Here is a 22,486-nt window from a genome sequence, read left to right as displayed (position 1 = left end):
CACTCGTTTAACAAGGGTGATGGAACGTGCCAAAAATCTCTCAAGAGGGTCTTGGCAACGGAAGAGTCGAAAACGTCACAATTATGAATGAAAAATTCGAATAGTTGCTGATTTTACAGTCGAAACCGATAAAGAACTCCAGATATTCCCCCAATTAATTTACAATAAATTCGCGAAAATGATCGATTGCTGACGTCATTGTATTCTAGAAAGATTGTAAAACGATAAGAATTTATTGAAAAAACTTATATTCGATGATAACACTTCTAATAAGAGTACTAAGAGGAGCGATTCTGTACTCACCTTCCTGCCTCGAAGTACCGAACGCAATTAACCGTCCGCCCAGGATGGAACCGTTCGGAACTTTTGTAAGTCACTGCACGGCCGCTGCTTATGGTGGAAATGTAATAGATATAAGTACAGAGCGCGTGAGCGAACTAAAAACGCGATAGAGAAGTAGAGAGAGGATGTTCCGTCCTTGTATAATGACGCGCACTTGTACAGGAAATATGTAACAGCGGTATACGAGCAGCGTCAGTGTCCACTAGTGTGCATGCCTGATTAAACAAGGACAGGAAGTATCTATACATGGTGTTCTCTTTCTATTTCCATGTTGCATCCATCTTACTATACAGTACACACACTCAGCTATTCTATCATTATATTTGTGCGTTGCTTATGTGTGAACCAAACATTTCCATGACAACAAATCGTTTGTCTCTTGTTTGATGCTCGGTTTTCAACAGAGTTGAAAGAATTTTTTAAGAGAAACGCAATGGACGGGTTGTTTTTAAAGTAATAAACGGAAATTCTCGTATCCATTGAGAAGCGATAGGCGATTTGAAAGTGTCACTATGAACGGTGATTTATCGATGCAAGGTAGTATGAATAAGATATTTTATAATCTGCGAAAAAAGGTAAGGAATATTCTAGATTTTAGATTTTAGAATTTCCACGTCACAGACGAGTGTGTTTTGTTATTTGATTTGTAATATTGCTGCAGTTCTCTTAATAGCTGTTCGTTTCATGCGATACTCGCACATAGTATCTATGACTTTTGCTTCTAACAATTTTTATAATTAGGCTGTATCAAAAATTTTTAACGTTCGTGTTTCATGAAAAATCATGTGTAACTCGTTGAATTCGCAAATGTAACAAAAAATTACATGAAAAACCTTATATTATTGTAATGAAAAAATAATTATATTAGGAGGAGAGTCGTATTTCGGAACGTCATCGGAACATATTACACCTTGTATGTGATTATTTGGAACACAATGGGTGAGTATATTATAATTAAAATATATTCCTAGTTCCAATTCTTTTGAATAGTGTCAGTGACCAATCGAAATAGAAATCAGTGGACATCATGGAGAGAGAAGGCGAAACCAAATTTGAAAATTCGACATCGGTAATTCAGTAGTTAAGAATAACTCAATCGATTATGTAGATTAACTAGTTATAAACAAATATATGAAGTATAAATTCAAATTATTCTTATCCATCTAAAAATTGGAAATTAAAAAGCAGAAGACAAGAAATTATCTTCGAGGATTTATATAGTAAATACATTCTTTTGCCTGTCTTACCTAGAGATAAAACAGTTGTTTGATGGTTATCTTATAGTGTTCAGTCATTGCGAAAAATATTTTTAATTAGTTAAAAACTATAATTAATTAAAAACTACATTTTTTTATGTATATAGACGTTAGCGATGTATTATTCCGGGAAGCTCGTCTATCTCCCGAACATCGGGTTTGCGACAACATCGATTTGGAAATTATCGTTGCAGAGTATGAAAATTATTACAAGATGAAATTTCAAAAATATCCCATATTGTGTAAGAAAATAACTGGAAGGGAAATGACGAGGGAAGTGACAAATGCAAGCAAAACGTAAGAATTTAAATTATTTAACGATATTAAACGGTATTCAACGTATTCAACGTATCGTATTCAACGTATCATATTACAATATGATCCAGTGTTTGTAGAAGTATTGAGACAAAAGCCAAATCTGTTAGTAAACAAGCGAGAAGTGAGCCTGTGAAAGAGACGAATCTACAGCAGAAGATAACTGATGACAATACGAATCATATTAATCTCGCAATGACAGTGACGTCAATATTCCCCAATGAGAGTGATGGACGTTCATCAGAAGAGCTATTTAACGTCCCAATGGAACCATCCATGCAATCGAAGATATTGAAATGCATTGAAAAGCTTTATTCAGATAATCCGGAATTACGAGGCTGAGGACATCTCATGCGTAAGTTATTTTCAAGTAATATACGTATCGTAAAGCTTTTAAACGATAAAATTCCCGTCGATAAACCGTCCAACGTATATCGACGATGACGTGATTTCAGTAACGCTTCAAATATCAAATTACGTAACACTTACTTAATATAGAGAAGACGTCATTTTATCTTTGTATCGTCACAGGAGATCATAGTAAACAAATTAAATGTACATTGGGATGACGTTATAGGCCTAGAGGAATGTAAAACCGCTGTTAAGGAGGCCGTTGTGTATCCCCTTAAGTATCCTATCTTTTTTGATGGCCCGTTTTCCCCCTGGAAAGGTATTTTGCTGTACGGCCCACCTGGTACAGGTAAGATACTCGTATTCTTTTCATTTCTGTACGTGTTTACAAGAAATATACAAAACAGGGAAAACGAAGTTAGCGAAGGTAGTCGCGACAGAATGCCATTGCACCTTTTTTAACATAAATGCCAGCTCATTGGTCAGCAAATGGAGAGGCGATTCCGAGAAGTATATACGTGTAAGTTGCTTTGTCTATGTAAGTTTCTTTGTTCCTTTGTCTATGAAGGAGAGATTCTAGGTATAAAAAGATTTGATTTTATTTTTCGTCATTTATATATAAATAGAATAGTTGTTTGGAAAACGAAATGATATCATATTCGTGATGAGGCAATGAATTTAAGGAATTTCGAATATAATATTTAATGAATAATACATTTGTTAAACTGAACAGGTTTTATTTGAACTTGCCTATAGTCATTCGCCTACAATTATTTTTATCGACGAGATTGACTGGATCGCCACAAATAAAGGAGACTGTATATTGTCTGAACCTGCAAAGAGATTCAGATCAGAACTTCTTTCTAGATTGGATGGATTAGTGTCTAATGAAAATTCTAATGTAGTTCTTCTGGCTACAACTAATTCCCCTTGGTACGTATATCACGTTATTTCAATGTTTTCTAAGTAGAAAATATCGTAATATTTCTCCAAATTCCAAATATGTTATTGTGTTGTTTGAAGTATTCCTTCATTATTATTAGTATAATAGAACGATAATATTTATTGTAAATATGTTATTAGGGGCATTGATGCAGCTTTACTCAGGCGTCTCGAAAAGCAAATATACGTATCATTACCCAATGAAGTTGCTCGACTTGGTATATTCAAATTATACCTTAGCAACCACTTATTAGAAAATACAGATATTGTAAACCACATAGTAAAATGTACTGAAAGATATTCTTGTGCAGATATAAAATTGCTTTGTAAGCAAGCGTGGCTACTAGAAATAAGCCCGATATGGAGGAGACTTGAAAAGAAAGAAACACCTGTTACCACTTTGAAATATGAATTAAAAAGTTATGAAATATTAGCAAAATTGTTAAAAAAAATGTCACCTACAGTTATGCAAATAGATAAATATGATACGTGGAACAAATAAATACGCAATCGTAAGGACAGATATTGAAAAATCGTTCGAGAAATCATTCGCATGTGTGTGCATGTGTGTGCGCGCACGCGCTATAGGCTAAGTTTAAAATGTTCGGTTGTATTATATCCTTGTATTATATATGTCGGAGATGAAAGGAAAACCGGAGCCTTCCCTTTGCAATTTTGAGGAAGCCTTCTAATGCTTTAGCCTAGATTTTATCATAACTGTAATTAAGCAATTGTCATTTGTAATTGTTTGATATTTGTGAAAGCGAAAGTGGGTTCGAGGTGACAACTGGTCGCTGAACGTAGCCACGGTCACGGGATAAACGTTTTGCCTGACGAAGGTGTGGATCGGTTGTATTGTTCTCCCTAGAAATCACATAGAATTGTACTTTAGAGATGTCGATATAATGAGACACACGTTGTATTAGGAATCAATCTCCAGACAGAAACTGCCTAGTAACGGCGTTTGAATCTTTCTCGATGTTTCCAAAGAGTATACAACAAACTTTTGACAGAAATTGCCTAGCAACAACGATTGGAACCTTCTCGATGTTTCCAGCGAGCATATAACAAACAAATGCAATCGTATAGCGAAAAAGATTTTCATCAGATATTCATTCGTGTGATCACCTTGGAAAGTGATACATCGAGCAATTTACCGAGTGTCTCAGCAATTGTAGTTTGTGTTTAAAATTATTCTACACATAGTAAAGAGTTATCCTGTTGACCGTGGATTCGTTTGAACCCCGGAACATTGTTAATAGCGTTAATTAAATTCATTATTCGTGAAACTTATCAATCGTTAATCTCATTATACGTTAAATTCATTATTCGTAAGACATATTATTCGTTCCTCTTATTGTTCGTTAAACTTATTAATCTTTAATCTAATTATTAGTTAAACTTATCGTTTGTTAATCTTATTATTTATTAAACTCATTATTCATAATATTTTGTAAAACCTTGTTTATTCGCGTAAATATATTCTCTGTTTCGTAAAACAATGGCTAATTCAAACGAAGGATCATTACGCGCCTTAAATCCTAATGATAACCCGACATATATATGTGAGTGTATTTTATCAAAAATATGTTTTTTATGTTTTCTTATCTTAGTAATTATTTTTAAAAAAGTCTTAAAGTCTTATATGAAAATAAAGCTGTTCTTTATTTCAAATAATTGAAGTAAATAAATACAATGAGTTTTATATTTTATTATATCTTATATTATTGTTATATTGTTATTGAAAAAATTGATATAATCAACAGTTCTTCCTGTTCTCTTGATTGTTTCTTGCTTGTTTCAAACCATGGTAATAACCTACAAAAGAAATAACATAGTCCATTGAAAATTTAATATACAATAAAATACTTATATGAAATAATTACCTGTGTAATATACCATGTAACCACTAATATACCATGACATCAACATACTTGAAAGTGCGTCTGTATCATTATCTGGTAATCTAGTACATTTTATTAAAATTTCGTATTTTTTTTCCAAATAAAATGTTAAACTTATTCCAAATTACTTATTAATATTAGAAGTATTCAGCATTCCATTAGAATTTTTAAATTGTACTTACTTGGCCATTAATTGTGGTGGTAAAGGAGGTGCAGGTGGCATTATATCAGTCATCGAATTGAAAGATGGTCCCGGTATGAAGTGATGTTTATACGCATTTGCTTCTTCAGAGTCACAATCCATTTTTTCTACATTATATTTTTTCGAATTTACATTTGTAGAAAAATTAGTCTCACAAGTCTCATCGTTCTCTTCATTGAATTTCTCTTCCAAAGCTTTCTTTTGTTGTGCTATTTGACTTTGCAAACCTTCTGATTCTAAAAGAGAACTCAACTCGACTTTCTGTGTATTACCATAGCCTAAACACAGAGTAAAAGAAATTTTTGTCATTTAATAGAATGACTGAGTGCCATTCGGTTACTGTCCTTACAGGCAATGTATTAGAATTTCCCGTGCATAAATGTATATGTATAAATGTTTGCCTTGATATATGTAGTAATAATCACTCGTCTAATGAGGAGAATTATATTCCAAGCAGCTAATAATGAACAATAAGTAACATGCATGTTTATGGTTCATGACCCTATATCCCACGGGTCTCCCCATAGACATTGACAGGTACTCCTGCCCAGTTAAGGACCTGCTGAATGACACTGTGATAGACTATGCGAAAGCCTTTACTTCATATATATATGTATTTTTAGTACATTTCTTAATTGACATAACCATCATGCTAAAGGTATTACCTACAAATTTTACAACACACGTGCTGTTGAGGTTATTCGGTGTGTAAACAGAGAAAACACGTGGATAAATTGTAAGGTAGAAAATATATTTAAATAGAAGTGTAATAAGTAAAAATACAATTTGAGCTGGTTCAGATCCGCACGCTAGCTGTGTTACCTAATAACTGAAAAACCCCGAAGCCAACGTCGCCTGTCTACTGTTTATGGCCTGACTTCGTCGCAGTCTTTTGTCTACACGCTGTCGATGGCTTCAGTGCTTGAGAAAACTAAAAAAGACCAGATGTAGAGTTTTCTTAGAAGTGAACTTCAACACCCTCCCTAAAACTCTACATCCCTACAAACAATTATCTCAAATTTACAAATTATCTCTTAATATTTTCTAACTCTTGTCGTAAATATCTGAAAATTAATTTGTCAATGCCTTCTCAAGTACATTTGCCAGCCGCCTTTCTCTTTTCCATACAAATTAATTTATTACACAAAAAAAAAAAACTAGAAGACTAAACAGATCATGTAGAGTTTTTCCTCTTTTTGTTTGAGAAGTAATAATCACTTCGACACCCTCCCTAAAAACTCTACATGTTTACAAACAATTACATCTTAATATCTTTTTTACTTTTCAAACCTAACTTTTTCCTTAAATATTCAAATCTCGGTTTTGGCAATGCCTTTGTACATATATCCGCCAATTGCTCTTCGCTTGTTACATACGTTATATCAATTTCGCCTCTATTGTATAAATCTCGCAAGAAATGATATCTTACGTCAATATGCTTACTTCTTTGATGGAATTCTGGATTCTTAATTAATTTCACGGCACTAGTATTGTCTACACATAGCATATACTTAAGGATCTCTAATTTACATTCAAGAAATATTTTCTTTAGCCACATAATTTCTTTCGCTCCTGAGGCTGCACTGACATATTCAGCTTCGGTCGTAGATAAAGCTATACATTGTTGTCGCTTACATTGCCATGTGATGGCCGCATTCGCATACTTACATACAACGCCTGATGTCGACTTTTTTGTTTCTTTGTCGCCTGTGTCACGACCGGCATACTTCAAATCCGACGGACTGACGATAGAGATAAAGATGTGGCGGCACTCGGCGACAATGTATATCGCTGAAGTGCCTAATGAACCATCAACATCCCAACGGTCCTTCCACCGAAGGTTCTAGAAGAAAGAGCACGTGGCAACGATCGCGGACGCCTAGCAAATGCATGGACGGTGGGGATGTTGAGGGGTGACAAAAGAAAGTAATCGGATCCGATCGAAAGTAAAATCATAAGAGTCAGTCTTAGAAAGTCACGCCTAGAGTTCGGAAGTAAATTGTAAAGTGTATTGATGTTAGAAAAAAAATAAAGTTTTCTTTTTTTATTTTTTACCTCAAATTCCTTTTTTTATTTTGTTATTTTACGTGACATTTTGGCGATCCTGCCAGGATAGTGAAAAGTGTTTGTTCGGAAACCAAAAGACATTCATCATCTACGGAAGATCGAATTATTTGGGACTACGGTCATCCGCAACAACAAAGTAACTATCACGAACCAAGTGAAGTAACAATAAAAGGTAAACTGAATTCCTGTGTACGTTACCGTGAAAGAAAATTTAGCTTCAGTAGCCAAGACTCGTCTTCGTCTGAAAATTATAAATCAGCGCAATAATGTCTAAGGCAAACGAATCTCAAACTTCAACCTCAACTGACCCAATGTTGCGAGCAATATGGGACAGTATTCAAAAACAGAACGAGAACATTGCCCTTTTACGAGAGGAAATGTTACGTTTGTCTATGCAAAATGACGAAGAGAACAGACACAGGGCAGCAGAAATCGAGAATCTCGGGAAAACCGTCGCAGCGCTACGGACTGGGTTCGGATCCCCTGCGACCGATGAATTTGCTTCCATTATCACCGAAGACAATGAAAGTGCGTCGACAGCAATCAATCGTACTGTGAATATGGCAAAAGCACGCAAACTGTCAGGGTTAGCAGCTTCAGACACCCCACCTGTCCACCTCGACAGCGAACAACCCGAGGTGGAAGAAAGAGGCTATTTTTCGCCCGCTCCTCCCACTCTACGAGCTAAGGATGCAATACGCTACATCCCAACGCTCAACGGAGATGATGATGTAGGAGTTGAAGACTTCATCAAAGAAGTGAGAAGTATGAAGGATCGCTGTATGGAGCAAGATCTATTGCTAAAAGCAATAAAAGTGGAAAAAATCGTGGGGAAAGCAGCCCAAAGTATTCGCAACATTCCTATTGAGTGTTACAGTGATCTGTACGACGCACTGAGAAATAACTTAGCAGCACAAGTGACTTCGGATGAGTACCAAGAACAATTACGAGAGTTGAGACAGGGACGCGAGGAATCAGTGCAAAGTTTTAATATTCGGTTTAGAAGAATACTCAACCGTTTGCTGTACGCAGTAACCAATGAGTACCCACAACCACTAACACGTAAAATTATGACTGAAGAAATCACGAAGAAGACTGTTCGTGTGTACCTAAAGGGACTCAGACGCGACATAGGGCGAATACTATTAAGCAGTGAACCCTTGAATCTTCCGGAAGCTGAAAAAAAGGCAGCCGATGTAGAACGCTACTTGCGAGAAGAACGACAACCTAATTGGTCATGTAATCGCTTACCTTCGGTTAGTAATCGCCCCGACAACCAGCATATGCAGATGAAGTGCTTCAAGTGCGGAAAGCTGGGACACATTGCCAACAAGTGTCAAAATTTTCTACCACCGAGCCAGCGCGATCGACCACCCGCAAGGATTCCAGGCAGTCCAGGAATGGGACGAAATACAAGAAACAACATCGAACCAGGAGATGGACGAACCGTACGAGACATACGAGTCAACATCGCCACGGGAAGATTACTCGCAATACCTTTGTCAACCCGAACCGAAGAGCGAGTATTTCTGGTCGACACAGGAGCAGGGATAAACCTGGTGAAACGTAACAAAACTGTCAACGCGATACAAATAGGGCCTAAACAAAAATTTTCTATGGGACGAGACAAGTACGAAACTAACGAATACGTAACGAAACGAATTTTTGGACAAAATCACATTTTTCACATAGTACCGAACAATTTCCCTATTATCGAAGACGGAATCATTGGGCTACCATGTTTAGAGAAGTATAACTATTCAATATCCAATGACAAAATCCGATTAAACGACAAAACCATTTTATTTCAGAAACCAATACATTTGACTCCTGGAGAAAACAGAGTTCAAACAATCTATTTGGAAGGCAAACCAACTAAAGTATGTTTTATCAACACTGGAGAGCAAAACGTTGAAATTTCTAGCAATATTCAAAATTCTCATGACTTTTCCAACGTATCAAAACTAAAAAGCCTAGTGAGAACAGATCACATTGAAAAACCAATCCGTGAATCCATCGAAAAGATTATCCTTCATTATATTGACATCTTTAATTTAGAAACCGATCTTTTACCCTGTACTAATTTAACTCAGCACACAATTTCGTTAACCAAAGACAAAATTATTAACACACGATCGTATAGACCACCGGAATGTCACCGTGACGAGATTTCGCGACAAATAGGAGACATGTTGAAGAAAAATATTATAGAAGAATCCGAATCCCCTTATAACTCTCCGGTATGGGTAGTTCCGAAAAAATTAGACGCCTCAGGAAAACAGAAATGGAGGATAGTTATCGATTTCAGGAAACTAAATGAACTCACAGAACAAGACGCTTACCCTTTACCTGATATAGACGACATTTTAACACAACTAGGAAACGCAAAATTCTTTTCGGCGCTTGATTTATCCTCAGGATTCCATCAAATTCCAATGAACGAGAAATCTAAAAAATATACCGCTTTTTCGACACCGCAAGGGCATTTTCATTTCAATCGAATGCCATTCGGACTTAAAAACGCACCCGCTACCTTTCAAAGATTAATGGACAGAGCCTTAGCTGGACTTGTAGGAAAATACTGCTTTGTTTATTTGGATGACATAGTGATATTCGGAAAAACGATTCAAGAACATAACGAAAACCTCGCGATAGTATTTCAGAGACTCAGAGAATTAGGACTTAAATTGCAACCGGACAAATGTGAATTCGTAAAACCGGAATTAGAATACTTAGGCCATGTAGTTTCATCCGAAGGAGTCAAACCAAACCCCAAGAAATTAGACGCTGTAAAAAACTTTCGATTACCCCGCAATGCCACGGACGTGAAATCATTCTTAGGTTTAGCAGGTTATTATCGCAAATTTATTCGAAACTTTTCCAAAATCGCGAAAAGCCTTACAGACTTAACAAAAAAGGACACACCATTCCATTGGACTGACAAACACCAGATTAGCTTTGATACTTTAAAAGACAAACTCTGTAATTTCCCAATATTAGCTTATCCAGACTTTAACAAAACCTTTACCTTAACTACCGACGCAAGTAACGAAGGACTAGGAGCAATACTGTCGCAAGACGGTCATCCTTGTTGTTACATTTCAAGAACACTGAATCCACCCGAACGAAACTATACCACGACAGAAAAGGAACTCTTAGCCATCGTATGGGCCGTGAAAAGATTAAGACAATATTTGTTAGGACGACGCTTCATTATTCGAACCGACCACCAAGCTCTTAAGTGGCTACACAATTGCAAAGACCCTTCTAGCAGACTGATTCGTTGGAGACTTAGACTCGAAGAATATGACTATGAAATCGAATATACAAAGGGTAAAGATAACACAGCTGCAGACGCTTTATCTAGAGTTCACGCAGTAACTCGCGACGAAGTAGTTAACCTCGACCTAGTAATTGATCACACTAATTCATTCAACGCATGGAAAGACAACAACGAGAATCCGAAACTCTTAGAAATTAAACCAAATGACCAAACATTTTACCAATTAACTCGAAACGACTTAGGAGAATACGACGAGACACTTTGGATCAGAAGACTTTACAAAATTCTTAAAGATACAACAAAAATCGGCATAGGAAATAACGACTTCACTGAATTAGAGAAAACACAGATTAAACTCATGCTAATATATTTTAACGACACGTACAAGAAAATTACTTATGCACCTAATCCCATCTTAAAACTAGACGAAAACGAAATAATACAAGCAATAAAGGAAAACCATAACGACACCGTAGGACATTTAGGGATACAGAAAACGTATCAACGGATCAAGGATAAATTCAAAATTTCCGGACTTTTAGAAAGAGTAGAAAACTTTGTGAAAACATGCGACACATGTCAAAAGGAGAAACTAACACGTATCAGACCCAAAGAATCCCCACAAATCTCAGACACGCCACTTAACCCTAACGACAAAATCGCTATGGACATCATAGGACCGATGACGAAAACCAAACGCGGAAACCAATACATACTTTCAATACACGATGAACTTACGAAATATCTGATACTAGTTCCCCTTAAAACGCAACGAACTGAATCCATAATTAACGCGCTTATTGAACACTATATTTACATATTTTCGGCACCAAAAACGATCCTAACAGATCAGGGACAAAATTTTGTTAGTGATTTAATGACGAAATTTGAAGAAGCTTTTAAAATCAAACACATCAAAACAACTTCATTTCACCCACAAAGTAACGGATCCCTCGAAAGAACGCATGCCTCAGTTAAAGATTTAATTCGTACTGCATTACACGACAATGACAAAGAATGGGATGAAGTACTTAATTTCATTTGTTTAGGGTACAACACCGCGAAACATGAAGGAACAGGATTCTCTCCCTTTGAATTGACCTTTGGGCGAAAAGCTAACTTACCTTCCGCAATATCCAAATTTCCCACACTTACCTATGATGATATGTACTCACTTTGGCAAAAACAGTTGAATAAATATTGGGAAACAGCTCACAAAACACTTATTCAGAATAAGCAACGATACAAGCGAGACCAAGAAAGAAAGATTGTTAAAACTCAGACTGTGTTTAGGAAAGGAGACTTTGTTTTAATTCACAACGACCATAAAAGAGATAAGTTGGACATTGAATGGTTAGGACCCTACAGGATTAACGATGTGAAAACTCCTTATTACATTATTTCTATCGACAATGCTAAGAAAAAGATACATGGTAACCGATTGAAAGCGTACTTTTTTCAGGATAATGCTGACCCTAGCACTAGTAACAATACCCTTAATTAGTTGCCTTAAATTCACGGGATAGGAATTACGCTTTGTAAACAAACCCAACCAATTCACGATCGAAAACTACAACATGATTACGCCTCTGAAATTATTAGCTTCTCGAACACTAACAAATATTGTAAAATTGCTATATTTAAGATTAACGAAATAACTTTTGTACCATAACATGCAGAAAATCAATTCATAGCGATTCCTAAAAAAAAGCATAAACATATCCTTTGATCTACATTTAAATAATTCCATTCTACTACGATCTTAGAGGACCAAGATCAATCTAACCAGGGGGGTATGTCACGACCGGCATACTTCAAATCCGACGGACTGACGATAGAGATAAAGATGTGGCGGCACTCGGCGACAATGTATATCGCTGAAGTGCCTAATGAACCATCAACATCCCAACGGTCCTTCCACCGAAGGTTCTAGAAGAAAGAGCACGTGGCAACGATCGCGGACGCCTAGCAAATGCATGGACGGTGGGGATGTTGAGGGGTGACAAAAGAAAGTAATCGGATCCGATCGAAAGTAAAATCATAAGAGTCAGTCTTAGAAAGTCACGCCTAGAGTTCGGAAGTAAATTGTAAAGTGTATTGATGTTAGAAAAAAAATAAAGTTTTCTTTTTTTATTTTTTACCTCAAATTCCTTTTTTTATTTTGTTATTTTACGTGACACCTGCATAGTCAGCGTCGCTAAAGGTTTCGAGACTGCCTGCTTTTGTATATAAGAGTCCCATGTCTGCGGTCCCTTTTATGTAGCGCAAAATTCGTTTGACTAATTTCCATTGATACTGGTTTGGATTCTCTAAGTGTCTCGCCGCTATATTTATTGCAAAACTAATATCTGGCCTACTTACGGTTTGTAAAAACATTAAGTTCCCTACGGCTTCTCTGTATGGTGCGTTACAATCATTATCGCCTATGTTACTTTCGTTCCAATTAGTCTCGATAGGTGTAGAAACACTGTTTGCCTCATTCATATTAAATTTTTCCAATATGTTTTCGATATACCTACTCTGATGAATGAATATTGAACCATCTTCTAATCTATTAATTTCAAGTCCAAGAAAACTCTTTACTTCTTTCGAACTCGTAATTTTGAATTCTTTATTTAAATCATCGAAGAATTTATCAATTAAAGATTCGTCTGAAGCTGCTACCAGTCCATCGTCTACGTATATGGTCATCAACATTAATTTGTCGTCTTCTGTATAAATATAAAAACAAGGATCTGCGTTACTCTGATAAAATTTTAAGTTCGAGATAAATTTTGTGAAACGTTCCGTCCAACATCTTGGAGACTGCTTTAAGCCATATAGGCTTTTTAGCAATTTACAAACCCGATTTGTACCATCATCATAACCTTTAGGTTGTTTCATATAAATATCTTCTTTCAGACTTCCATATAAGAATGCGGTTTTAATGTCGAACTGTCCGAGGTGTAAATTATTTTTGGCTGCAATACTGAGCATTAATCTAATTGTGTCAAACCGAGCAACGGGACTATATGTTTCCTTATAATCTATGCCTTCTTTCTGTGAACACCCTCTTATTACAAGTCGCGCTTTGTATCGTTCCGAGTTGTCCGGATTTAGCTTTATCGTTAAAACCCACCTATTGCTAAGTACCTTCTGATCTTTAGGTTTTTCTACAAGTATCCACGTCTTATTTTCATGGTGCGATTTCATTTCATCATTCATAGCTGTTTCCCATAACTCTTTCTTTTCGGATCTCATCGCTTCGTTAAAATCCACCGGTAATTTTTCCGCCACGTACGTTACTGGGTTACCATAAAAATCGGTTCGTTTGATCTTATCTCTATCTCTCAATTGTCTCATATTGTCGCTAGTTCCATGAGGTTGTTTTTCATGTTCACTCTCTGCACTTTCATACGTACATGCTCTATCGCTCTGCGCACTCACATCTTCGCGCTCGACAATTTTCGGTAAACTTAATTTTACGAATTTCGCATTTTCTAGTTCAGGCTTAAATATTACGTCACGGCTTAATATTACATTTTTTACTGTTGGCACGTACACTCGATACCCTCGTCCGTCATCTAAATAGCCTACCAAATATCCTTTGTTAGCCTTTTTGTCAAGTTTTGTCCTTTTCTCCGCAGGTATGTGAGCAAAGCACTCAGTACCGAAAACCCTAAACTTTTCTAAATTCGGCGGTTTCCCGTACCACAGTTCATATGGTGTTTTCTTATCTTGTCTTGTCGGCCCCGTCTTATTTATGACATGTACTGCTGTGTTCATGGCTTCGGCCCATAAGAACAGCGGTAGATTTGGTTTCGAATATAGCATCGACCGACCTGCCTCTACTATTGTTCTATTTTCCCTTTCTGCGACACCATTCTGTTCAGGAGTGTATGGGACGTTAATCGTGTGCCTAATTCCCTGACTTCTTAAAAATTCTTTGACTTCTTTATTTTGGAATTCTTTCCCTCCATCACTATGAATTTCTTTAATTTTATCCTTAAATTGATTTTCAACTTCTAGGCAAAAGGTTTTTAGTTTTTCAATTACTTCTGACTTACGTCGTAAGAAGTAAATCTTTGTGAATTTTGAAAAATCATCTTTAAATGTCAGAAAATACAGTTTCTTGCCTAATGACTCGACTTCCATAGGTCCACATACATCCATATAAATAATTTCGCGAGGTTTAGTCGCCCGATTGATTTTCTCGTGAAAACTCGATCTATGCTGTTTCCCGTACTCGCAACCTTCACAGAAAAAGTTATTATCCTCTACAACTTTCATATTTGAATTCTTTAAGAATTCTTTAACATGTCTGATGTTCTGATGACATAGCCGTTCGTGCCATAACTGCAATGTGTCCGCGTTTGACTCCGCTCTATTGCTAAAATTACAAACTGACGGTATGATAACTCGCATATCTACTTTATACAAATTTCCGATAACAGAACCTCTTGCTATTATTTTCTGATTTTGTAAAAATATGCAATTGGTCCCTTCCTTTGAAATACAAAAATCTATGCCCCTTCTTGCGACAGATCTAATCGAAAACAGATTTCTTTTCATACCTGGTACGTATAGAACATCGTTCATTGTACATGTTACCCATTTGCCGTCCACAAAAGTCTCTACTCTGATTTTTCCTTTGCCGCACGCATCCATGAACGGACCATCGCCGATCTCTATCTTCACCGTGTTATCGAATTCTTCGAAAACGCTGAACCATTCCCGTCGTCCTGTCATGTGATCCGTAGCTCCTGAGTCGATTATCCAAACATCAGCGTTTGCCGTTTGTATCGCTGAGGTACTTCCTAATAGACCAATTCCGCTGTGATCCCGATTTTGGTTTCTAGGTTCCTGGTTGTCTCTATTGTTGCTTCTTTTGTTATTTTTAAAACAGTTTTTGCTGGTGTGGCCTTTCCTTTTGCATATAAAGCATCTAAAGCAATCCTTCTTTAGATGGCCAACTTTTCCACAGTTAAAGCAACTTGGTCCTTGTTTTTCGTATTCACGTTTACTTGACTGCTTCTGCTATTCCCTTTTATAATTATTACCTTTTGTTACCAGTGCCACCGATGTTTCCTGGTCGTCTTTCTTCCATCTAATTTCTTCCGTCATCAGCCTGGTACTAAGCCTGTCTAAGGTCTTCTTTTCTTCTTCCGCGGAATCCCACGCACTGTGAAAATGATCGAATTTGTTTGGTAACACCGATAAAATGCGTGTTATCAGCATTTTCTCGCCAATTTCACTCCCAAGGACTTTCATCTTCGCCGCTATGAGTTCCAACTTTGATAGGTTGTAAGAGACATTTTCAGATTCTTCCCATTTAAAATCGAAGAACTGCTTCTGGACCATATTTAAATTCTCATCCGACTTCATGTCATATACTGTATTCAGCTTTTTCCACATTTCATGTGCTGTCGTGCAACATAAAAGAAGATCCAACGGTTTCTTTCCTACTGAGGTCACGATTAATTTTCTCGCTAATCGATCTGCTTTCAAAAATCTTCCACGAGCGATTTCTTTCTCCGCGCTGTTACCTGGATGACACAAATTCTCTTCACACACGTTGATCAGGTCGTCATCTTCCTCCAAAAGTGTACGCATAACAAAACGCCACTGGAGCCAATTTTCTTCGCCGCGTAACATCTCGACCTTCGCACTTGCTGATTCCATTTTAGCACTATCCCTTATTTTACTAAGCACAACACTTTAACAATTTATTCATTTCACGTTGCTACCTTGCAATTTACAGCCCTGGGCCCATAACCTGTTGAGGTTATTCGGTGTGTAAACAGAGAAAACACGTGGATAAATTGTAAGGTAGAAAATATATTTAAATAGAAATGTAATAAGTAAAAATACAATTTGAGCTGGTTCAGATCCGCACGCTAGCTGTGTTACCTAATAACTGAAAAACCCCGAAGCCAACGTCGCCTGTCTACTGTTTATGGCCTGACTTCGTCGCAGTCTTTTGTCTACACGCTGTCGATGGCTTCAGTGCTTGAGAAAACTAAAAAAGACCAGATGTAGAGTTTTCTTAGAAGTGGTAACCACTTCAACACGTGCCATTGTTTTCGTAAATTTTTGATATTATAGCTTCATAAGTTTCTCCATCCTCTGAGTATATTGCACGATAAGGTGCTCCTATGATCCATTTCTATAGAGAGAAGATGTGTATACAAATAAATATAAGTAAATAGCAAAATAAAATAATTTGCTTCTTAATCAATATATTTAATAATATTCTGTATCAAATTTGTAATATTCTATCAAAATCACAACCTTGTGTAATTTACTTGCGTGTTTAGGCTGCTTAAGATTTTGTAGGTTTTCTTTCGGTTGAGAATTTCCAACATCCATTCCCATTCGCTTGATAACTTCTTCTTTTGCTAAATATATTGCTTTATCATATGCTTCTATTAATGCACTATCATCCCAAACATTATCATTGGCTGAGTCTGTATCTTTTTGAGATAGCAAATTATACGTTATTAATATTGATACAAGTATTTTATTATCAAACTATTGCAAATTATCATATATGTCATTTTTCAAAAATTGACTAAAAGGTAGTGGATACTGTTAATTACTATTATGCTAAGATCTTGTACTAAAATAATGTTAAAACCATTACGTTTCCATTACCATACATACGTTTCCATTTCCTCGTATAAAAAGAACATTCATATCATCTGCCATTTTAAAATAACATCATTTAAATATTGAAGTTGCTTCTGAAATATTAATTTGTCTCATTTCTTTAACTCTAACACATTGTAAACAATGATGACATTATACCAACTATAATACTAAAAATCTATTCCCCATACATTCGAAAGATTATTTTTTGAAGCAAGGTTAACATTGAATGTTCCCAAACTTCAATAACTGTACTTTACTTTCTTTACAATATCTAACAATATATTAGAATACTATAAAAAAATATTGTATGCACAAGAAACTGTTTATAGCGAAATAGCAAAAGAATTAATCACATATTATAACTAAAACGAGATTGTTAAGTAGATTATATTATACTGCATATGCGTTAGTGTTTCAGCTGGTAAATATAGTTTTTATATCTGAAGATAAATAAGATTTAATTCTATAAAATTGCATAATGAATTATACATCTATCTATTACTATTCGTATTTCCCCTTAGTTGTATGTTGTCAATAGCATCAATCACGAACATATAAATAAATATAGAAGAAACCGTTCGGAAATGGAAAGGGAAAAATGAACATGGAAGACAAGAAAGTTTTCTTCAGGTTTAGCGTATGCGTGATACGCTTTGAATGTCTCAGATAAAGATAAAGATACTCTGCTCATTTCTATTTGTTCCGCAGAACGAGAAATTTGTTGTCTTTCATATTGGTTTTTACGATTCAATTTTTGGGCAGTTTTCCCTAGCGAGTGTCGGTTCCTGTTTGATATAACCAGACCGTAATTTATACAGATATGTATTATAGATATATATTTGTAAAACTGAAATCAGATGAAATAAATGTTGCCTGAGGTTTTAAACGTTTAATAAAAACAATATTTCATTTGAAAAAAATGTAAGATATGTAAAATTACACATTGATCATTTTGCTGGTCTTGTATCATAAAACGTGTGGCCCGAAGAGCACGTGTCCGGTAGAGATACGTCACTTGTGTTAGGAATCGTTTTATAACCTATCACAGTAAAGGAACGTCCCAGTATAGCAGCCGAAGAATGCCGTGGAAGTTTTTGTACAAAGTACAATTGATCTACAATTGATATTTTCCGCAATACTTATCTGGTGTTCGGTCAGGGTGTCCCATACTCATGATATTTATGACAGTGGAATGGCGTTAGTAAATCAATTACAAAAATTTTCGAGATCAATTCTCGGTATTGCATCAAATTATTCAAAATATACAAGCAACACAACGTTGCCCTTTTTGCAGGCAACAAGAGGAATATCGACCACGCAACCACTTTCAGAAAAACAAGAGTAAGTGATACAAATTTTCTTGTGCTTTCCTTCTTTTTTTAATAGAATTTCAGTACTTGCCTTCCAATATAAAATTGGTGTCAAAATAATAATGCTAATAATAATGTCTAAGAAATTTTTCTCTTTGTAGGAGTATAACATCTAGAAAAATAACATAGTATTAATAGAATAGTATTAATAAGAACAACATTGACAGTGAACAACTAAAAATATAACACTGTTATAAATATATGATATACGAATTTTATTTATGTATTATTAAGACAAGTATATCTTATTTTTAAATTATTTCTATTATCATAAGTGATACATATAATTAAGGTATAATTAAGAGAAGATTAATTGAAGAAACACAAAAAATAAAGAAAATAATTATATTGAGATAATTTTTATCTTTCATAAATATTATTTTCAGAGTAAATATAACGTTTGTTAAAGCAAGTGGAGAGAGAATCAAAGCAAAAGGGAAAGTTGGAGATACTATATTAGACATAGTAGTAAATAATGAAATTGATTTAGGTGGATATGGTATGTTTTAAAGAAGCATAATTTACTTAATTTAAAATAAATAATTTTGAGGTAGAAAATATTTGAAAATTTTCATTTTTATCAAGTTTAATATTCTTATTATTTTTAACATTTGGTACTTTATTATATAAGTATGTTGTAATCTTAAAATATAATTGATATAGGTGCTTGTGAAGGAACATTAACTTGTAGTACGTGCCATTTAATATTTTCGAAAGAAGTTTATGATGCACTTCCTGACAAACCAACAGATGAAGAATTAGACATGTTGGATTTAGCATATGAATTAACAGATACGTTAGTTCATAATAATCAGTATCAAATCATTCACATTATTAATTCTATTACCTTTTAATATTTTATAAAGTGAATTTTTCTATTTAAATTTATGTAAAAACAGGTTAGTATTGGGTATTTCGAAATCTGCATCTCAATGTAGAATTTCAAATCGCTATCTCTGAATACTACGAAACTGAAATTATAATAAATTTTCATAGTTTTTTATTTATGACCCTATAATCATTACAAATCTATGTTGGAATTAGCATATTTACAATGTTGATTTTCAAATGGATAAATAGAAATCTTATTGTGTATTAGTATTAATTTGTATAGCAATAAATATATTTATTGACATATTCAGTTATATAATATTTAATTTCAGGTCACGGCTAAGCTGTCAAATAGTAATGTCTAAGGAACTAGATGGAATTGAGGTAAGAGTTCCATCAACAATTAATGATGCAAGAGCATAACTGAAATTATCTATAGGTTTTTGAAAATTTGTATACAATGTTATACATCTCTTGTTAAAAAACCCTTGTTATAATTATTAAAATATTGGTATTAAAAAAATATAATAAAGAATCTTGTGTTTAAATGTGAAGCTTATATATATACATATGTTATAGTATAATTGCAATTTTGATATTTGTACATTGCCATTGTAAAAAGCCTATCCAATTATGAAGAAAATATATCTTTTATTTTTAATATACAGGGTGTCAATTTTAAAACGTTCATCTAAATTATTTTCGTTACTATTAAAGATAAGAAGAAATTACTAAGGAAGACTTAAATGGTTTTAAGATGTGTACTTGGTTATGATAAAAAAGACTCTTGTGGAATAAATTTTGCAACTTCTGAAAGATTAGATAAAAGCTTAGAACCTAAAAAATAATTTGAAATTAATTTCGTTTAGATATACTGTTTGATTTCTTAGCTATGGGCAAGTTTAAAAGATCATCAAACTCATGGTCAACAAAACAACAGAAATGTACATGCAATGCTTTTTCGTTTCACAACAAGTTATCTGACACTATCATCATTTTCGTGGCACATGCAACATTATCGATTCAGTATAGTAATGTTTTGGATTAAAACAAATGTCTCGACATTGGAGCAAAATATTTCAACCTTTAAGGACTAAAATTAAAACTTATGAGTTTGTTTATAATTTTAATGGATTTTATTAATATTGTGTTTACTGGTTTATTAATTACAAGAAAGTTTGTAAAAGACTGAAGTTTTACGTAAAAAGTACAAATATTCTTTTAACAAAATTAGTCAAATCACATCATTATTTATACATATTGTATATAAATAACATATGCGGATATATTACTCTACCCTAGAACTAAAATTCAATAATATTGAAGAATCTTATTTATTCAGATTTTGTACATTATCGCTTCTAACCTCGGATAATAGAACAACAAATTAAATATTTTTAAACAAAAAAACTTTGTTCCTTTGTTTGATTTCCCTTGCTCGCGTTTCTTAACTACTTAGATATAAAATACTTGCGTTTTCGAAAATTCATACTTCACAAGCTACTAAACGCTTTATCTGTTCAGAATAATTTATTGTTTTCTTAACTAGGTACATACCAAATACATCTATTAAGTTGGTATTTCTCATAATTACCAGTACATAAAGCTAAAACACTTTTGTACTATGCATGTTATACATGGATCTAACAAATAATTTAACTTGTGTATTGTCGTTTGTATATTTTGTTACGTGTAAAATATTCTATTTCTACACTACTTACAAGTTCGATAAAGTGTACATTACACATCGTGAAATTTACATATTTTCACTTGGTTACCCTGCCCAATTCGAATATAATTCAGAACGTATGTGCTATATTTATATATTCTGCATTTGTTTTGTATATTATGTACACTGATCTGATCTTTGTAAACGCGAGTTTTACGATATTAATGAGAAATTTGCCAATTTAATGGAAGTTGTTAATTTTTTCTGGCACGTTTCACGTTAGCAGACATGTTTCTTAAGTTACAGTCGAAAAGTGTTTTTATGTAAAAGAATAGGAATGATCAAGTTATTTTAAGATGACAAGATATTTCACGTCTTCTATTTAAATATAGCGTTAAATTTTAATTCCGTCAATTCGTATATACTCATACATCGAATTTCCTTTTCTCATGTCATTTCTTTTCTTTCATTTCACATTTAATTACAAAGATAAAGTGTAAGTACGTTCCTCATAAAATTAATATCAAATGTCGCAAAATATACAAAAGTAAACTAAGAAGAGGGGACATATTATTACACAAACTGTCGTTCATATTGCATATGTACATATGCAGTATAAAAACAATACTTTTTAGTTTTTAATCTCTTGTTTAAATAATCCTAATATCTAAATTTGTATCGGTCATTGATTCGATATAACTGCGTTTATTGGAAGTAATTAAGCTATAGCCTGCGCACAAGAGAAGAAGGAACAAACACGTATAGTATACACGCTTAAATAACAAAATTAAGTCAGTTTACGTTCAATGTGAACTTGATCAAAGTTCCAGTCTCGAATTATAGAGTTTCTTACTATCAGTTTACAAAATTCGATATTACGATTATGTACCGTATTTGAAAAACATAAAATGCTTTGTTCAATTTTAAATAAAACTAATATTTACCAAAGCGAATACGAAAAAAATTTTATCATCAAACTCAATTTTCAATTATCAAACTTAATCCAGCACAAATACAAATGTTATTCGTGCTTTTTTACTTTTACTACTTTTCAACTCTCTATAGTTCGAGATTTGAGTTCCGCTAACTTTCTTTCTACTGCGCATGCGCAACAGGAAAACTTGAATTACACGTAATAGTAAAAAATTCGAAAATCTTATCCTTTCGTGGCAGCGAAAGTAACCTAGGACTAGAGGTTCCATAACATTAATAATAATAAGGCAATAATATTAATATTAATAATAATGTAATCGAGTACTACTAACAATATTAATAATAATAATAATAGTATGGTAATGGCAAGATACACGCGGGTATAAATTAA

General features: G+C 34.3%; 5 protein-coding genes across 29 annotated transcripts in view; 3 read left to right on the top strand and 2 right to left on the bottom strand.

Annotated features, from left to right (window-relative positions):
* The window catches only part of LOC126876556 (venom serine protease Bi-VSP-like), a 143,808-nt gene that overhangs the window by 92,680 nt on the left and 28,642 nt on the right, over positions 1 to 22,486 (bottom strand). The gene's annotated exons all lie outside the window — the stretch shown is intronic.
* LOC126876562 (omega-amidase NIT2-A-like) overlaps positions 1 to 22,486 on the top strand; it is a 129,069-nt gene that overhangs the window by 91,520 nt on the left and 15,063 nt on the right. The gene's annotated exons all lie outside the window — the stretch shown is intronic.
* On the top strand, positions 311 to 3,709 carry LOC126876555 (katanin p60 ATPase-containing subunit A-like 2). Of its 9 annotated transcripts, none has more exons than XM_050639408.1 (7): positions 312 to 1,281; positions 1,706 to 1,895; positions 1,985 to 2,268; positions 2,491 to 2,613; positions 2,672 to 2,802; positions 2,998 to 3,197; positions 3,348 to 3,709. In XM_050639408.1, exons 3-7 carry the CDS (start codon positions 2,265 to 2,267, stop codon positions 3,706 to 3,708), a joined length of 819 nt encoding a protein of 272 aa, XP_050495365.1. In that variant the 5' UTR covers positions 312 to 1,281; positions 1,706 to 1,895; positions 1,985 to 2,264; the 3' UTR covers position 3,709. The 9 variants fall into 9 exon arrangements, 7 of the variants coding, with proteins under 7 accessions (XP_050495365.1, XP_050495361.1, XP_050495364.1 ...); XM_050639404.1 differs by having other exon boundaries at positions 1,355 to 1,895; XM_050639407.1 differs by having other exon boundaries at positions 312 to 1,411.
* Positions 4,848 to 5,970, bottom strand: LOC126876561 (survival motor neuron protein-like). 3 transcript variants are annotated; one of them, XM_050639432.1, is made up of 4 exons: positions 5,662 to 5,970; positions 5,293 to 5,590; positions 5,093 to 5,172; positions 4,848 to 5,024 (listed from the first exon to the last, which is right to left on the bottom strand). In XM_050639432.1, exons 2-4 carry the CDS (start codon positions 5,412 to 5,414, stop codon positions 4,966 to 4,968), a joined length of 261 nt encoding a protein of 86 aa, XP_050495389.1. In that variant the 5' UTR covers positions 5,415 to 5,590; positions 5,662 to 5,970; the 3' UTR covers positions 4,848 to 4,965. The 3 variants fall into 3 exon arrangements, with proteins under 3 accessions (XP_050495389.1, XP_050495390.1, XP_050495388.1); XM_050639433.1 differs by having other exon boundaries at positions 5,293 to 5,548; XM_050639431.1 differs by lacking the exon at positions 5,662 to 5,970 and having other exon boundaries at positions 5,293 to 5,655.
* On the top strand, positions 18,123 to 20,158 carry LOC126876563 (adrenodoxin-like protein 2, mitochondrial). 3 transcript variants are annotated; one of them, XR_007694313.1, is made up of 5 exons: positions 18,123 to 18,633; positions 18,764 to 18,954; positions 19,049 to 19,161; positions 19,326 to 19,561; positions 19,826 to 20,158. XR_007694313.1 is itself a non-coding variant. In XM_050639455.1 (4 exons), exons 1-3 carry the CDS (start codon positions 18,485 to 18,487, stop codon positions 19,514 to 19,516), a joined length of 453 nt encoding a protein of 150 aa, XP_050495412.1. In that variant the 5' UTR covers positions 18,129 to 18,484; the 3' UTR covers positions 19,517 to 19,561; positions 19,826 to 20,158. The 3 variants fall into 3 exon arrangements, 1 of the variants encoding a protein (XP_050495412.1); XR_007694314.1 differs by having other exon boundaries at positions 18,124 to 18,633; positions 18,764 to 18,900; XM_050639455.1 differs by lacking the exon at positions 18,764 to 18,954 and having other exon boundaries at positions 18,129 to 18,633.

This window comes from Bombus huntii, unplaced genomic scaffold, assembly GCF_024542735.1.
Source record: "Bombus huntii isolate Logan2020A unplaced genomic scaffold, iyBomHunt1.1 ctg00000083.1, whole genome shotgun sequence".
NCBI lineage: Eukaryota > Metazoa > Arthropoda > Insecta > Hymenoptera > Apidae > Bombus > Bombus huntii.
The sequence above is the reverse complement of the archived record's forward strand: the minus strand, read 5'-3'. Positions and strand labels throughout refer to the sequence as shown.

Bases quoted from the DNA above. Each gene is read 5' to 3' on its own strand.
- LOC126876555 (XM_050639408.1), top strand. The intron at 2,614-2,671 runs GTAAGATACTCG...TATACAAAACAG, and splicing joins GTACGGCCCACCTGGTACAG to GGAAAACGAAGTTAGCGAAG. The intron at 3,198-3,347 runs GTACGTATATCA...ATATGTTATTAG, and splicing joins GCTACAACTAATTCCCCTTG to GGGCATTGATGCAGCTTTAC.
- LOC126876561 (XM_050639431.1), bottom strand. From the start codon at position 5,621: ATGACAAAAATTTCTTTTACTCTGTGTTTAGGCTATGGTAATACACAG. The intron at 5,173-5,292 runs GTAAGTACAATT...AAAATGTACTAG, and splicing joins CCACCACAATTAATGGCCAA to ATTACCAGATAATGATACAG. The intron at 5,025-5,092 runs GTAATTATTTCA...TTTCTTTTGTAG, and splicing joins TTACATGGTATATTACACAG to GTTATTACCATGGTTTGAAA.
- LOC126876563 (XM_050639455.1), top strand. From the start codon at position 18,485: ATGGCGTTAGTAAATCAATTACAAAAATTTTCGAGATCAATTCTCGGT. The intron at 18,634-19,048 runs GTAAGTGATACA...TATTATTTTCAG, and splicing joins CCACTTTCAGAAAAACAAGA to AGTAAATATAACGTTTGTTA. The intron at 19,162-19,325 runs GTATGTTTTAAA...TAATTGATATAG, and splicing joins AATTGATTTAGGTGGATATG to GTGCTTGTGAAGGAACATTA.